This window comes from Octodon degus, unplaced genomic scaffold (genome assembly GCF_000260255.1).
Source record: "Octodon degus isolate 3935 unplaced genomic scaffold, OctDeg1.0 scaffold00048, whole genome shotgun sequence".
Classification (NCBI taxonomy): Eukaryota; Metazoa; Chordata; class Mammalia; order Rodentia; family Octodontidae; genus Octodon; species Octodon degus.
In genome coordinates this window covers 7,458,809-7,476,949 of record NW_004524624.1, presented here as the reverse complement: position 1 = coordinate 7,476,949, position 18,141 = coordinate 7,458,809, and the positions used below count along the sequence as shown (strand labels likewise).

The following is an 18,141-nucleotide window of genomic DNA, read 5'->3' as shown; positions in this document are numbered from 1 at the left end:
TCCACACGGGGCAGTGTTACTCAACTTTTGCAGCTTGCTGAGTCTTTACTCCTGCTAGGATTTTGGCGTCCAGAAGAGCACAACACTTTATGGTCCAACAAATGCCCTCATGCCCATTATCCCACTTGATGAGCCCTGTGAGGGCTGGTGTTACAGGCCCTTGTGACACATCCAGAGCAGTGTCTGTCTGTGACCACTGAGTGGCAGCAAACATGGCGTCAAATGGACATGAATGGCAATGGACATGACTGAAGTCCACCTGCAAAATGGAGGCACGAATACTTTCTCAGGGTTATTGTAGAGATAACACCTGATTGTAAAGTAGCTGACCAATGATAAGTGGTAAAGTGTCTGAAGAACCAAAGAATTAAAATGTGGATTTCAGGAACCCAGTGGCCCTCCTGAACTCACAAGTTCCAGTTGCCTCAGAGTCCCCAAGAACAAAGAGACTGATGGCAGGAGTCTGCGCAGGGTTGGACCGAGCTATACCATATTACACCACAGGCCCTGCCTCCTACTTATTCTTACAAGCCAGCAATTGAGAAACCCCTTGTTCTTGTCAGAAAGAGCAAGAAAGGCAGCACCTGAGGGGCCTGGGTTGCCAAACTGCCCCACTGAGTTGCAGAAGCACCACAAGGCCTGTCCTGGGAAGGGAGTGTCTTCTGCAGAATTTGTGCTGGCCTAGCTTTTCTCTTGTGATGAAAGCAGGAAGTCCCTAGTGCTTCTGCAAAGCCCGCCGGGGGCTACAGGCTGCCCCCCACAACCCCCAGGATCAGGTCAACAGAACACATGCTTATCCCTCAGGATGAAGCACAGTGGGGATGACAGAATGAGACCAGTCCAAGCCCAGAGCAATCACACACACTTGCTGAGGACTCTGCTTTCCACAGCTGTGCAAGGCAGTGCCCCGCTATGTCATTAGGAGGAACCTGGGTCTCACTTCTGCCTGCCTATTGAAAACAATCACGATACAGCAAAAGAGCGCTGGAGCACACAAGGGCCCAAGTGGACCTGCTGCTAGTACCTATATGCTGTGTGTGCAGGACCTTAGGGCGCTTATTTACTCAGCTGGAGGATGGGAGTGACCACAGTGCCACATTTACAAGTTATTTTAAGAATCACAGGAAATAACTCTGAGACATCTGGTCACAGCTAAGGTATTCAATGATTTATTTGTTCCATATGACATGGTCAGACAGGCCAATGTAACCAAACTCAGACCAAGATCCACCTTCTATCCTTCCCAAGGCCAACACCAACATCTGCCAGTGCCAGATCACCTTGGTTGTTCTCTCTCCAAAAAGCCTGTGCTGACCTGAAAGCAGTTGGGTCCTTCCTTGGAATGTCAGTATTGGGGAAAAAAAAAATCTTATCTTGCAAAGTTAAGAAATAATCATGCTTCTTTCCTGATCTAAAAATCTTTTGATGGTACCTTCATTCTTGCAAGCAAAAGTCAAAACTCCTTAATGCAACTTTTAGGTCCCTGTGCAATGCCACCTGACACATTCTTCTCCACCATCCTTTTAAATCCCTCCTCCTCCCCCCCCCAAAAAAAAAAAGAGGAGCCAGGGCGATAGCTCAGCGGAATAAGTGCTTCCCTGGCAAGCTCAAGGGCCTGAGTTCAATCCATGGTTCCGCCAATAAATAAATAAATAAATAAATAAATAAATAAATAAATAAATCCCTCCAAACCTTTTGTGGCCATCGCTGGAGTTGCAGTGGTCAAAATGAGGTTCAATACTTTTGTGACTTCGGACCAAAGCAAAAACCGTAAAAGGCATTTCAAGGCACCATCCCACATTCGCAGGAAAATTATGTCTTCCCCTCTTTCCAAAGAGCTGAGACAGAAATACAGTGTTCGCTCTATGCCCATCCAAAAGGATGATGAAGTTCAGGCTGTGTGAGGACAGTGTAAAGGTCAGCAGATCGCCAAAGAAGTCCGGGTTTACAGGAAGAAGAACGTCATCTACACTGAACGGGTGCAGCGGGAAATCACCAATGGCACAGCTGTCCAGGTGGGCATGCACCCCATTAAGGCGGGTATCACCAAGCTAAAAGTAGGCAAAGACCGCAAAAGGATCCTGGAAGGAAAAGCCAGTTTTCACTCAGGAGGAAAGGAAAAGGGCAAATACAAGGAAGAAACAATTGAGAAGATGTGGGAATAAAGTGCTCCTCTGTGCTTTTAATTAAAAACTGCTAAAATGAAAAACAAAATCCCTCCGAAGTTCCCCACAGGCACCCGGTGCCACCCCACACCTCTGTATATGCTCTCTCCTCTCTCTTCATTCCTCCCTGGTCTGCTTTGTCGTTCTTGCATATTCTAAAGGACTCTGACTCAAGCGTTCTTCTTCACTGGAAAGAAAGAGCCCCTTGGTGCCCCTGCTCGCTTTTCTAGCTCCTCCCACCCCGGGTGCGTGCATGAGGACCATCCCATCCTGCCAGCTTCATTTGCATTTCTCCATACTACATGCTAAGATCCTCGGGTTAGGGCCTGTGCCTTGCTCATCTTTGTACCTCCAGTTTCTGTCACAATGAATAAATGAAGGTTATTCTTGGCTTACTTCAGAACAGTTTTTTAATCAAACAGACCTTCTTCTGCAGTTTACCTCCAGTGATAGATTATCTCAAACTAGGTGATTAGGGTCGGCCAAATAGCTCAGCAGATTCAGCGGGTTAAAGCACCTGCAAGCAGGCTCAGGGGCTGGGGGTTCAATCCCCGGACCTGCCGTGCCAGCCCCACCCCCCGCGGCACGCTGAGACAGTGAATGAGACTGGGCGTGGTGGCGTGCACCTGTAATCCCAGCCCTTGGAAGGCTGTAAACGGGCGGATCACTATGAGTCCAATATAGTAGTGTGACCTTGAACGCCCTGTAGACCCTTCCCTAAAATACAAAAAAAAAAAAAAAAACCCAAATGTGTTTGAGTCTTGTTTGCAAGAGTGGAAATTAGAAGAAAAGCTACATAGATAGATAGATAGATAGATAGATAGATAGATAGATAGAATATAATTTATAGGTTTGTGTATATACAAACACACATATGCATATGCACGGTATTCGTATATACATATGCATATATATAAATTTAGGAATGGCTACATAAGCTGTGGTATATCCAATCTATAAATTAGCAATAATCTAAGTAAGAAGGTGACTATATAGCTGCCAATATTACATTTCAGCATGGTTCTAAATGCTTACATAAATTATTTCATTTGATCCTCATAAAAACATGTGGATACGACTATGCCATACTACTAATCTACAAAGGCTAAAGCAGGCTAAATAATTTATATTGCACAACTAGTAAGTGACAAATTCAGACATTCAGGAGCCTTCCTTTTACCTATATTGTACCAATTTATTGTTGAGTGAAAAAAAAGAGACAGAAAATAGTACACCATTCAGGTAAAATATACATAGGATACAATATCACAGTTTATACGTGAGTAAATATATACACACAAGAAAAGAGTCTACAAAATATAGCACAGCAAATTATAATATAGGTCACCTGTGTGAAGGCATCAGACACAAGGAAATGGGAAAAGCCACCAGGAAAAATGTTGCTCTAACATCAGAAGTCTTAAATTTCTAAAACAGAATGAAACCCATTATTATGGACTTATTAAAAAGCTTATGAAATAAAAATATAAGGAACCAAACCAGTTACTTATGGATTAAATGAGCTCACTACAGAAAAATAAAAGAGGGCTTTAACTTCTACTCCTAAAGGATTCCATACAGAAAATTGAGACATCAGTGAGAGACTGGACTACTGAACTGGAAGCTCATCCCGGCTGACAGTCCCCTTAAACAAAAAGAAAAAAGAAATCCTCCACACACTTCAAATTAAAGTCACCATTTAGCCCCAGACCTGCTCCAGTGCATTCCCTAGTCCCATGAAGCACATTGCTTCTATTGACTCAAATATAATAATTCCTTTTAATTTCTGCCCCTTTTTCTAATTCTACCTTCTATAGTAATACAAAATAATTTGATTATTCCTCTGAAACCCTTTAAATCATGTGAAGATGGCAATTTATGCCTAAGTCTTCTCTTCTCCGTTCTAGTTATGGTAATGGTGGTGCTGAGAATGACTGGTAGCAGAGGTGGTGGTGGTGTTGGTGGTGGAAGGTAAAGGCAGTAGTGGTGATGGGGGAGGTGAATGGAGATGGTAACACTAGAGTGATAACGAGCTGTAATGGTGGTGGTGGTGGTGGTGTTAGTTATTACCAGATTAAGTGGGAGTAGCATGACAGTAGTGACGATGGTGACCATAGTGACATGGTGACAGTAGCTGTGGTGGTGGTAGTGCTGCACATGATAGCAGCAACAGAGATGGTGGAGGAGATAGGGATGGTATTGAAGGTCAGAAGAGGGTGGCACTAGAAGTTGTGATCATGGTCGTGGCTGCAGCAAAGGCACAGACAAAGTGGCTCAATAAGGTATTGATACTGATGAGCAGAGGCAGCAGCCATAGTAGTGGGGACAGTAAAAGGATGCTGTGGCTGTAACAGATGACAACAGAATGCTGACGTTTGCTGTAATATTAAAAGTAATGTTCATTCAGATACATTGGCAAAGGAATCGGCAAGAACAGAAACAGAAGTGCTGAATGCAAAGGAAGAGGCAACTCTAAAGTGGTTACCTGCTGACTGAGAGCGACATACACAAAGTACACGAGACTGAGGGAGCAAGCAGACCAACACCGTCCCAGCTAGGAGGCCTCCAGGACTTTACTCACACCCTCCCACCCACAGCTCTTTGTTCTGAATCTCATCCTTCCATGGCTATTGCATTTTGGATTTGTGCAAGACAGCAATTTCCTGCCTGCACTGGAAAGAAGGAAAACTGGATGGTAGGTACACTAAGGCAAGCTCTTAGAGGCTGTCTCCAGCCACTGTGGGTTGGCTTCGGTGTGAGGCTGTGTTCCAGGGGTGGAGTGTTCCAATGTGTTCCAATGCTCCACTGGTTGTATCCTCCCTGACACTCCCACAGACACTGAGGTCTCCCTGCTAAGGGACATCTGGCCTGTGATGCCACAGATATAAAGTAAGCAGCTAGGTGCAGAAAACTAGAAGCATTTGAAAAATAAAATCAGTGTCTACAACAGTGTAGCACAGAATAATCCAAATATCTATGGCCTCTCTGGAACTCACTGGCATTTCTGAACCTCATACCAGCAAGAACAAGTAATCTGGACTCAATCCAGATCAATTCCACATCCATCAGCCAAAACGTTGGCTGAATCACCTCTGCTGTCTCATATTTGATTGACGGGGGTTTAAACACAATTGAAGCGGCAACTAAGGTCACCCTGCTCCTCCACCTTCCTCTGCACCTTCCTCTGGATTCTATTGGGCTTCCATGTGTGACACTATGCTGAGCAAGTATGTGGCTTAAGTGTGGCATCCATAAACCCTGCCCACAACCTGCTCTCAAGTGATTATAATGATAGTGGTGGTTGTGCCTCCAAGGGCCCCAGGTTGGACTGGATGGGCTACTCATCAGGACAAGCTCATCCTCCAGTAAAATGACATCCTCCTAGGGCCACAAATGCCAAGCACCTCTTATAACTATCACTCTTTCCTCAGCTTTTTCTCCTTCTTGTCTCAAAAGCCTGGTCACCTAGTCCTAACTGGGTACCATCACCTTGGTTAGGATGCTTCCCCTGCCTTCATTTAGCCTGCACAGAAAGGGCATCACCATATGATGGACACTAAGCTGCTGCAGTATCAAGGGCTCCACGGAGACCCTGCCAGTAGAGTTGTGTCCAGCGATCTGTCTTGGCAGAGAGAGATGGACATGCTCCCGCATTTCCAGCCTCTTTCCTTCCCTTAGCTGACACAGGGGCAGGGCTCCTGCACAAGTGTGCATTTCCCTGGAGGATACTAGGAGCTCCCAAAAGGAAAACAGCAGGGTCTGTACTTTCTGCTAGTGCTTTCTAACCTCCATAGCCCACACACCTCGTCCACAGCTCCTCCCAAACCTATGCACCACTCACATTGCTATTTATTTAATATTTTCCCTAGATGAACTCATTTTTACCTAGCCAAAATTTTTTTAAAGATGTACTAATGCCATCTTTTGACCTCATCCTAAGCAATGATATCCTAAAAGCATAAGTCTGAGCACACATACACAGACATAAGTACATATACCACACATGCCCCAGGCACATGGACACACTTACACATCCTAAGGCACATTAAAAGCAGTGTGTAGAGTCTAGAATGGGAGGGGTTCTTTGTTCACTATCAGCAAGCACACTCTGCTTTATGCAACTCTTCTGCAATTTACATAGGCTATAAAAAGGATTATGTGGAGTAAAATATCTTAATTAATCACAGTGCAATTAAATGTTACAATAGCTTAATTAGATGCCAATATCACAATCATATTGAAAATAACTCAGAAATCTGCCTGCATCATCTGTCTACTTTAAAACTCCTAAAATGCTGCCTCACTTATTGCCCCCCTTTTGGGGCCGAACGGGGCCTGAAATCTCTTGGAGTTGCTCAAACTAGACCAGAGATCCCACAGCTGGTTATGGAAAAAGATGTTAGTCTCATTAGATCCAAACCAGCATTGTTACAAATCAGGATGTAAATCTTCTGTCCTTTCTACCTTCCATTTCTCTTTCCCTCCATGCTTCATTTTTTATCTTTATTTTCAGCACACACTGACTCTCTGCCTGATAAGGACTTGGGTTCCAGGCTTGAAAGCTTCAGTGCCTACCCCACCCTCCAGAATCCAACAATCTCATTGGGGTGATAAAAACAGACCCCAACATCAAAAGCTAGGATGCCCACCACCTGGAAGTGGGAGATGTTCATGCAATCAACCACCAGCCAGCACAGAGGGCTGCGCCGGAATTGTGCTGGGTTCTAGCGATCCAAAACGGTGAACAAGATCTAGCTGCCCCTGATGGGAGAGCTCAAGTCTAGTGGGAAACAAGATCACTGAGTGGCAAGAGGAAGTGCTCTCTCAGTCAGACTGGGAATGCTGGAGAAGAGATCCAGAGGGGCATCTGAAAGAGTATTAAAAGTTAAGTAGATGTTAGACAAATCAAGGAAGACAGCACTCACAGATTGAGGAAAAAAAGTGTAAAAGATATGATGGCATTAAAAACCTGACTTGGTGTAGAATGTGGGGTTGTTAAATTATAAATTGCATACTGGGCAAAAACTGAATGACAAAAGGCCTTCTGTATTAATACCTGGACTTGATTGTGACATGTGGACACTGAAGATTTTTAGCATAGTGACACAATTAGGACCAATCTACTGTACTTCAAGAAATGTACACAGTGGGGAATAATGAGAACTGGTTCTACAGTAATGCTGTTATGCAAGAACAATGAAAGGTACCATGTCTAAGTTACTTTTTTTTTTTTTTTTTGCAGAACCAGGGATTGAACTCAGACCCTTGCACTTGCCAGGGAAGCGCTTATTCTACTAAGCCTTCTTCCCAGCCCCAGGTACCATGGACACAGAGGGCAGACATGGGGAACTAAAGAGCAGTCCTTGGTCCAGGGATGAGGCTCATGGTCTGTGTCCACCTTCCCAGGAGAAACAAAACTGGTTCTTGAGGGGGAAATGGAGTATAAGTAGTGCAGGAATTATGAGGTGAGACATTCACACAAGTGCATATATCACAGACATACACAAGAATATGAACACATCATACATGTGTCACAGTGTGCACATACCACAGACACGAGTAAACACAGAAAAATGCACATATCATATATGAAGACATGTGTCTATTACACACATGCACATAAACAAAGAGAATGCAAAAACCAAATCCCAAATCTGAAGAAACCTATCTATAGTTTGTAGTTTTTCAATTCTAACAAAAAATTCATTTCTTCCAATGTTTTTCTAGTTGCTTCTTTCATGGGCATTTGACTATCAAGCATTCTGAGTGACCTCTGTTTCAAGTGCCCTTCCCCCTAAACCTTCTACTCTCTCCTGCCCTTTCTCATATTTCTCATTTGCACACAAAAAGCAGTTGTCTCTGGGACACCAGGTCAGAAATCTGTGAAGACAAGATAACAATTGTGGAAACAAAAGTAGAATTTGGAAGGATATCAAGGGTTCTGTAGAGTTAGACCAAGTCGGGACAAAAGAAACACAAGACTATGTATGAAGAAGTCATAGAAGCTAAGAAGAAAGGGGTGGGAGTCCGTACACAACCAACCTTTCTGCTCACCTACTATGTGGTCACACTGTAGATACAGAGAAAGACACAGTCTTTAGCAGTAGGTCAGGGAGATAACTAAGACACAAAGAAATTCAACAGAGCTCTAGAGTCCACAGTGCATAAGACAGCTATAGGACTAAGTGGTAAGAGGATAAGAGAGCAAAGGAATATGGCTGTTAAAGCTAATGGTAACAGAGACCATGGAGTGACATGGGGACACCTGCATGACAACAGTGCTACAGGAAAAGTCAAAACTCAAAATTGAGTTTATATAAACAAGAAGTATAAATTAAGAACAAGATAAATTTGCCAAAGGAAACTGTTCATGTTTCTGTTATTATTCCTGTAGGATTTATTGTACCTCACAGTATTTATTGTTTCAAAAAACATCATTTTATGAGAATTCAGTATTTTTTATTTGTGAAAAATTCAGAAACAACAGATTCTTAAATATAAGATCTTCTTAAAGATATGAATTTTATCTTCTTGGGCTCCTTCTGAAGGTACTGTGGAGCTCTACGGCGTTCCTTTGGTTCTTCATTTGGCCTACAGTGAGGGAAGAACAAAAGTATTTGCATTACAAAAGAAACTATATCAAACACTATGTCTGTTAAGTGACAAATATTTACAGTAAAAAAATTGAGAGATTAATAATAACCATTTTGTTTCTTTGTACCTTTGAAGAATTCTCCAAAGTCTTAATTGCTTCATTTTGGTTTTGTGCTAAATTGAATAGACAGAGATATTTTCATTTGTTTTATATATGACTCTGTACAGTATGTTTGTAAAAGACTGAACTAGAATAATGAACATCTGTTTGCAAAAAATACTTGCCAAAACTTGAAAACTAGTTGTATTTTCAAATTTGTAATGTAGCTATTTTGTCATTGATATTCATCTGCTTTGTTTTGTTTCATGTATACAGCAGAATGACCTGTAAGAAGACAAGAGGGCCAGTTCTACCACAAGGGCTTCACTGCATACACATGCACAGACCTAAGACCATGTATGGCACAAATTAAGCCTTCCTGGGCCGGCCAAATAGATCAGCACGTCTGGGGGTTCAATCCACAGGCCTCCCATGCTGGCCCTGCACCCAGGGCATGATGAGAGGGCAATTGAGACTGGGTGTGGTGGCGTGCACCTATAATCCCAGTTCTTAGAGACTATAAACAGAGGGATCACTGTGAGTCCAATCTAGTAGTGAGACCTTGAACACCCTGCAGACCCTTCCCTTAAAAAAAATACAAAAAAAACCCCACAAATTAAGCCTTCTTTTGGGATTCAATTGCAAGAAGATCTATAGCAACTTACATGCCTAACCACATGCCTTTCTTAATTCATGCAATTATACCCACCCTTGGTAATGATACTCTGTGTAACAGGGGCCAACCTCTGTCACCCAACCCTTCTCCTCATACTTAGCTCAGGCAGTGAAATACTCTTGGGAGAAAAGTTCCTAAAATGCCTCTGAAGTGAGTCTGAGGCTAGCACCCAAGGAGGAAGGCAGTTTCCACATTGTCCTCTAAGAGATCCCTAACTCTTTTATCATCTTACTCAATTTCTTCCCTGCCCCTGACCAGCCTCATCTCTCCCTTCTCTTTGACCAGAGAGGGGTCATGGAAAGGAAGCATCAACAGGATTAGAATGGTGGTGAGTTATGTTCATTATATAAATGAAGAAACAAGTCTGAGGAACAGTTCCTTACCTGAACTCACAGATTATTGTTGCCGAGTACAGACTTGGACACTAATGCTGGAAGATCCCAAGATCTCAAAAGAGGAAAGATTCTGATCTTACCCTTCAGAAAATAGCAGAGGCTGACAAAACACATGGCTCACAGCTCTGCTTCAGGGCTGATCCAGAAAGTTCTGGATCCAGTGGATCATGTGCCACCAGGGTCTGTGAGAAGGCATGATTGAAGTGACGTTCAAAAACCTAAGAAGCAAGAAACAGAGAATCAGGTACCTCAGATGAAAGGTGGATGTGGGGTGGCAAGGAAAGTAGTTTGCTGTCGCTGGCTCATTTCATCTATAGTTTCCATGGGAATTTAAATCAGATTCTATTCCCCTATACTATGAGGCTAAATTCTTTTCCTCCCCTTGGCAGACCAATAAATATTTTCAATATTTTATTTATTCTAAGGTTCAGCCCTGAGTTAGATGAAGATATGGAGACTTCAGGGATCCAATCCCACCTGAATGATGCTCCTAGCCCAGAAAAGAAGGTCCCCAGAACCCAAGTGTGAATCACTGTTCTATCCTTTTTTGCTTTAGAATTATCTGAAGCCAGGGACAGGATCAAATGAAGTCACTAGAGACCTCCTAACCAAACTGTAGTCATTCTCTCTTTTTGAAGCAATGGGAAGGCAATCTCCTCAAGGCTTCTACTTGACTTCAATAGACTGCTGCTGTGGAAATAAAGAGCATATTTTTAAAATTTTATTTATTTATTTATTTATTTATTTATTTATTTATTTATTTATTTGGTTGTTACAAGTCTCACCACACAGCTCAGACTCATGGTGATCCTCCTGCTTTCAGCCTCCCCAGTGCTGGGATTACAGGCGACTCCAGCCAGCTCAGCCCACCCTGGGGGCGGGGCTGACCCAGCATGTGTTACCAGAGATCAAACAGTAGTCCCTGCGTTTGCCTAAGCTTGCCAAAACAGGCGCTTTAGTCCGTTGAGCTATCTCGCTGGCCCTCTAAAGAGCATATTTTGAATAACGATTAAAAATTAAGACTAATTGGCAAGCCTGAGGAACAAGGTTTACTGGCCATAGCAGAGATTGGATTCACATTTTGTCTTCAATTGTAAATCCTGTTTGCTATCTGTGGGCAAGAGAGAAAGCTCAGCCCTTGGCAGAGCTCACACCCAAAGCCTACTACAGCCACGGGGAATTCCTGAAAGTAGCATTTAAGAATCAAAACTGGATCTGAAACCAAAGTGGAAACAGCTCTTACCCTGCCTTGCTTTTCAGTGATCCCCATTAAAGGGGAAATACCTCAGTGTAGGTTACCTAAAGTGACAGGTGATTAAAAGGCGTAAAGCTTTCCAACCAGATGCCAATAGGCTCTGGATGTTTTCTTGAGTCTGTTTTCTTTAGGATGCAGATACACACACCCAAGAGATATCTGAGGACTGGCTGGCTGGAGAGCCAACATTCACAGACCACCAACAACCATTATATACCTGAGAGGCTTTAGGCAACATTCCCTAACCTAGATTAGGACTGGGAAAGACAAATAGTGTTCACTGCACCTCCCTGCTCATAAAGTTTATATAAGAGGGAAATGAAGGCCCTGAGCCCTCAGGCTATAGAACAGCTTGCTTAACTGTGAAAGCTGGGATATGTCATATCAGCAATTTACTTCCAGGTCCAGAGGATAGTGTACATAGGTCTGCAGCATTCCTCAGCTTAGTGGGCTCAGCTAAAAAACTTTGACTATCAGTTCATTCCTGTTCACACTGCCAAGACCCTCTTCTTAGCAGGAAAGAAAAGAAAATCACAACCTAGCGAAACAGTAATGACACTGGTGTCTAAAGACACAGGTTCTAGATTGTGTCCCACTGCTTAGCCCTAGGTTATGGGCTCTAGGTTCTTTATCACCCTCCACAAATGGAAGGGTTAAGTCTCTATGACCCCTTTGGCACCTGCAGCCAGGAGTGCATAATATCATCCCAGAACAGCTGTGAACATTGATGGAAACACCATGTGTTCCCTGCCGCCCAAAGGGTATGAACCTGAGTTTGACTGAGAAGCAATCCCTGTCCAACTCCTATGGACCCAAAGAGAAAAGGTACATTGTACATGGAAAGAACACAAGATTCACAGACAAAAAACTTAAGTCTGAATCCTGAATTTACTACTCTAAAAGCTGTGAGAATTGGAGAAAAATGCTTTGCCTCTTCAAGCCACTTCTACATCCAGAAATGAAGATAACAATTCCCTGGGCACACAGGACTATGAGAGAGTAAAACACAGAGTGACCACTGTCCATAAGCCAGAATCTGCCCACACAGGAAGAGCCCAGGCTGAGGCAACTGTAGCATTGGGTGCAGTTTCCTCTATACACTGATAAGCTCCTTGGGAAGCTGTGACCAACCTTCCTGTGCTTCTTGCTGGATCCCAAAGTCCACACATCCTGATAGAGGCCCAGGACCTGAGGATTTTGGGATGCAGGATAAAGAGGTAATGAGAAGCCTGCTCCCAAGAACAACTCGAACTTGAAGACATACGTCATGAGAGGATACAACTACTACAATCTATCGCCTAAATTCCGGGAAAAGGAAAGCAGCGTGGGACATGGAGCTGGTGGTGGGATGACCACAGGACAGGTGCCAGAAGGAATTCTATTCCAGAGCAGTTCTCCTAGACAGCTGTTCTCCCCATGTAATATCCACGCATAACCAGTCCTTCAAGCTGTTGGCCAGCAGGACTGGAGAGAGGAGGGAAGTAGCCTCCCCATAGGCATCCTTCTACTTTCTGGGCCAGGACATAAGAAAAATGTTTCCATTCCATGGAAGTGTAAAGGGCTTTTAAAGCTTTAGTCCCACCCTGCCAAGCTCCTAGGGCCCTGGTCTCTGTATATGTTACTCTTTACAAACTATCTGTTGTTCTTTTAACTTCCGTTACATGAGGATTGTATAGTTTGGGCTACTTAAAGGTTTTGACAAACAGCCTTGTATCATATAGAAGCCCAGAGCCCTTCTGGATTCGGGGCAGGTGTTGTGTGCCTCAGATCTGAGAAGCAGCTTTCCAGCCCCTCCTTTCCTACATCCCCTCCTTTCCTACATCCCCTCCAGCACAGCTTGTGAAGGTGGGAGGGCTGTGCATCGCGGAGCTAGGCATTATCTTCTTTCCCTAAAGATGCCTGTATAGGAAGTTAAGTGTACTGCAAAGAAAAGCCAAACTGAGAAGCAAAGAGTCTCCAACTTTTTTGTGGCTTATGAATCAGAAGCTAAATTTTCTCCAAAGGCCTTATGTATGATTACAGATAAGCCTTAAGTGTCCTTAATACATGAACTGCCACAACTTTCTAAGGAACCCTGGTTTCTTCAAAAATAAGACCTAACCAGAAAATAATCACCCACGTAAACTAGAAATCAAAAATGCCAGTTCCAATCACCTTGCCGTACCTGCCATTACTAAGTAGCCACCGAGTAAGAGAAGAGTGTGGTATAATCTGCATGCCACAGGCCATCACCATGGTAATGACCAGAGCTTATTTTGAGTGAATTCTCATTTTCAGAGAAATATGAAATTCACACACGCACACACACACACACACACCCCTCCCCTATAGGGCCTGCTCATCAGATATTGAGAGAACTGTCAGAGGAAGCGCAATAAAATTCTTCTAGCCAAACACTACCATCTCTACAAGTATCCCTGGATTTTCTGCAATGCTTTTCTGTTCACTTACACAACAGCTGGGTTGAACCTGTAGTTTCAACATGAAAGGATCATCTTTCCAAAAAAGATGGCTAGTGAATAGGCCTCAAAAATTCCCTTCCATTCCAACAGGATTTACTGAATACCTGTTAATCCCTAGCACCATAGTAGTACAAAAGCACATAAAAGCTGTAAATCTTTTTTTTTTTTTTTTTTTTTTTTTTGGAACTGGGGATTGAACTCAGGCCCTTATGCTTGCCAGGGAAGCGCTTATTCCACTGAGCCATCTCCACAGCCCTAAGGCTGTAAATCGTAAAAATCTGGCAAATCAAGTCTTACAAAAGCTCACACACCTATATGTCCTAACCCCACAATGGCCTACCATTTCCTACCTGATATGGTGAAAAGTGATAATCAGTTACCATCCATACAGATACCCCACTAGGACTACTTCTAGTCCAGGGGAATAAATTAGAATACATGCTTGCATAATCACACCTCATGCGAGGTGAGAAACACAAGATCTGGTATTGACTCTTCTCTGAGGCTTAGCATGGTACCCAGAACGCTGTGTTGGCTCGTTGAATACAGTTAAATCTGGACCTTTACTAGGACCTAAAAAAGGTCCTTAAAACTGACAGAAAAAATACCTTATTGATCTTAGAAAAACATAAGCCTCCAAACCTAACACACAAGAATGAAATCCTGGCATTCTGTACACCATAGGTGAAACTGGAGGATACTATATTTAGTGAAAAAAGACACAAGAAGACAACCACTAATTGAGAAATGAGAAGGAGGTATAGAAATACAGTTAGGAAGAATAAGTTTTAGCATTTTATAAGATAGTACAATAACTGTCATTTACAACAATTTATTATATATGTGAAATAGCAAAATGGAGCTCAAAAAGCAGCTTGGAATGCTCACACAAAAAGTGCTAATCAGGGCTGGGGAGATGGGTCAGTGGAATAAGCGCTTCCCTGGCAAGTGCAAGGGCCTGAGTTCAATCCCCAGTTTCGCAAAAAAAAAAAAAAAGCTAATCATCTCTGATTTAATCATTTCACACTGTATGAATGTGTCAAATTCTTATATGTACAACTATCATGTGTTAATAAAAATGGTTAAATGGACAATTGAAGATTATTAATTGTTTGGAGCCATTTATGCTTCATATTTTACAATTCCACAGAAAAGTAATGACATCCTCAAAAAAATCCCGTCATTTTGACACATAAGAATATGAAAGAAACCACTGCAGCCTCCTTTCACCACTTTTATAAGAAATTGTATTTCAACACACAAAAAATAGAAATGCCATGATTTTAGAATTACAGACATTCCTTCCCACGAACCCTCTACCAATACCAACTCACTCAGATTTCTACTAAAGATTGATGAACACGTGGTCATGGGTCCATATGGGCCACAGGCAAGGGTAGGAACCATAGACCCCTCCTCATGAGATTGTTTCCCTCTGAAACCTCCATGGTGCCTCAGCTTCAAATAAAGAAAACTGCATTCTCCAACAGATTCTACCTTCTCTCTCCTGGGTGTTCTTGAAGGAGAGGAACACTTGGATTCAGCTGAGTTCTTACTATCCAAACTAAAACCAGCGCCACAAGTTTCTGAAAGCCACATCTAATCAGGATCATTTGAATCAGTAAAAACTCCACCATAATTAAGTTAATTTCTTATTGGAGCAGTTGTTTCAACACAGAGCTGGGTGGAACAACGTTTGAATACGATATCTTAAATAATAACAACTGAGTTCCAATGATGTAAGAAGGGAGAACTTGCTGCTCTGCAAGCAAAGAAGTGGTGTTGCCAGCCCAGAGTCAACAGAGACATTCTGAGTTAATCTCCTAAATGAAGACTTGAGCTTGTCTCAGACCATTCTTGGACTTCTTTCTGGCCTTCATATTCAAGGTCCAGTGAGGTTCCATAGAAGGATGATCAGTTATGTGACAAAACTGAAAGGCAGCATCTCCTATACTTGAAATAACTATTCTCTCTCCACATGTCAATAGACCAGGTATTATTATTCCTATGTGACAGACAAGCAACTGAGGGTCAGAAAACTTGATCATTCAATAGTCAACAAATACTTGTGCAGGGCTTCCCCTCTACACGCACTGCATACAGAGCTATGACTGAGCCCACGGTGACACAGCTGGCAAGTAGCAAAGGGAGCACCCGAACCTTGACATGTAACCTCAAATCTATTCCATTCCATGGTGACCTCCCTGGCTGAGGTCAGCGTTGCCACAAGATACCAAAGCCAAAGGCCCACAGCAGCAAGGACTATATGGCCCAGGTCTTTGGTCTGCACCTCTGCAAAGAAAGTCAATATTGAATTCCAATGCCTGCTTTCTCCACAGATAATTCAAAGTAGCCCGTAGTGGCATCTTGGTTACAGCACTGTCCATGATATCCAGTCTAGAACTGGGACCAGGGGCCCCTGTACCCTTACAGCCCAGTAGGCAGAACAAAGACATTCCAGCAAAGCTCTCATGAATCCCAAACAAAAATTTTAGCAAAAGTGCAAAACCAATTTTAAAGTTCAAGGTTTACAGACCAGTTAAGATCAGAAGCCATGGGCTTTGAAAGACCCTACTCCCTGGACCAATCTCCAGTTTGATTCTCATAGGCTGCCTCACACATCAGGGACTATGCCTCAAGCTGGCTATGACAGGTGGCCCATTCCAGAGGTGCTGGAAACAATGTCTACCATCCACTCTGGCTAGCCATCTCCACTGACCAGCCTGCTCCACAGTTGCATCAGAGAAGGGGCCAGTCATACACTAAGCTGCCTATCTCAAGAATGCCAAAATCTTCATGAATGGGCCACCCTGTGCCTGCAATCTCAAGGAGGTGGGGCCCACAGCTATGGGTCACGTAAGTGAGGTCAAACATGAGAGGCTGGCCTGATCAATAGATGAGTCAGGACAGACAAAGAGTATAAAACCTCAGGACTTCCAGTGCTTCTCACATCGCCAGCATCTCCTCTCTTCATTCACCCTTCCTGGTGCTTTGGGTAAGTGGGGATTTACCGGCTCTCATCTTTCCAGCTGCGCTTCAGTGGATGGGGAATCTTTCCCCTTTGGGAGTTCCGAAATATCTACCTTCCTTGTGCACTGCACTCATACTAAGAGAGGAGTCATGAAAGGGATGGGGTGCTGAGTTATTGGTCTTCAGTCTAGAGTGTAAACTATACCAATCCAAGACTATTGTCTGCCTCTCTGGTACTCTCAAAGAAGTAGCAATTGGACTAGAGACAGAGAAAGATGCTGCAGTAGGACCCAAGGCTGGCTGACTTCATAAAACTGTTAGGAGGAGGGGCTGAGTCCAGGATTAGAGAGTGTAGAGGATTTAGAGAATGTTGCAGAGGAGCCACAGAAACCCAAATCCTACAGACAGTGTGAATGACTTTGAGGTGCAAGGATTTAGCTTTCTACCAGTCCCTGTTCCTTCTACTAAGCTGGAACTTCAGTGTGTCACAAAAGAGATGTCTAATATGTGGTATCCTGGTAGGAGATGCTCCTCCAAAGGACCACCTGGGTCCTCCTCCCTGCGCCCAGACAAGGTCAAGAAGTCCCTGTCTATATTAATAGCTAGTTATTGGGCCATAGCCTCACTCAGTAGAATAGGCTGAGTTTGAGCTCGAGTTTGACAAAAAAAAAAGGGGGGGGGGTATAATTGTCCTCTTGCATCCCAACACATCTCCCTCAATTGCCTTAGAAATGGCAAAATCTCCTTCCTAAGTAGAGATTTGTGGTAATTTTCTATTTGGACTAAAGAGAACTGCTGTTTAGGACTGGAAAAAGTCTGAGAAACAAATGTTTACTGTTTCATTTTATGTAAGATGAGAAGCAGCCCTAAAAACACACCACAAAGGTCAGACAGAGTTTATAGAGAGAGTAGGTGCCACTAACTCAGCTATTTCAACTTGGCCAAGGCTTTCTGAGAGAATAATCAATTCCTTCCCAAAAGTAGCAACCCAGCTGAAAGCTGAGGCTCCTGAGAGGAACTTGGGGCTTAACCAAGTAGGATGCTCTCAGAGCAGGGTGGCCGTTACCAAGGATAGAGCTGCATCCCTCACAGCGCTCTCTTGTGGCTTATCCAGTGATGCCTTTCCGCTCTTTTTTCAGGGTGCAATTCTTCCTTAGACAAGATGTCTCACCAGAAAAAGCAGCCCACCCCCTACCCTCCAGTGGTTTGTAAGACCTCTGGTGGTGGCGGCGGCGGCGGCGGCTCCAGCTGCGGTGGTGGCGGCGGCGGCGGCGGCGGCGGCTCTAGCTGTGGAGGCGGCTACTCCGGTGGCGGGTCCAGCTGCGGTGGCGGCTACTCCGGCGGCGGTTCCAGCTGCGGCGGTGGCGGCAGCTCTGGAGGAGGTGTCAAGTACTCAGGCGGCGGCGGCGGAGGCGGCGGCGGCTCCAGCTGTGGAGGCGGCTACTCCGGCGGCGGTTCCAGCTGTGGAGGCGGCTACTCTGGCGGCGGTTCCAGCTGCGGTGGCGGCGGTAGCTCCGGAGGAGG

General features: G+C 43.9%; 1 protein-coding gene and 1 long non-coding RNA gene across 3 annotated transcripts in view; one reads left to right on the top strand and one right to left on the bottom strand.

Moving 5' to 3' along the window:
• Positions 1–8,589: 8,589 nt before the first annotated feature.
• Positions 8,590–17,892, bottom strand: LOC111817082. 2 transcript variants are annotated; one of them, XR_002821353.1, is made up of 3 exons: positions 17,813–17,892; positions 9,919–10,148; positions 8,590–8,756 (listed from the first exon to the last, which is right to left on the bottom strand). It is a non-coding gene; the product is annotated as an uncharacterized LOC111817082 (long non-coding RNA). The 2 variants fall into 2 exon arrangements; XR_002821352.1 differs by lacking the exon at positions 17,813–17,892 and adding an exon at positions 17,684–17,770.
• Positions 17,730–18,141, top strand: part of Lor (loricrin) — a 1,914-nt gene continuing 1,502 nt past the window's right edge. The window contains exon 1 of the mRNA XM_004632318.2: positions 17,730–18,141. Coding sequence (XP_004632375.1) covers positions 17,780–18,141 — 362 coding nt within the window. The 5' untranslated portion in view covers positions 17,730–17,779.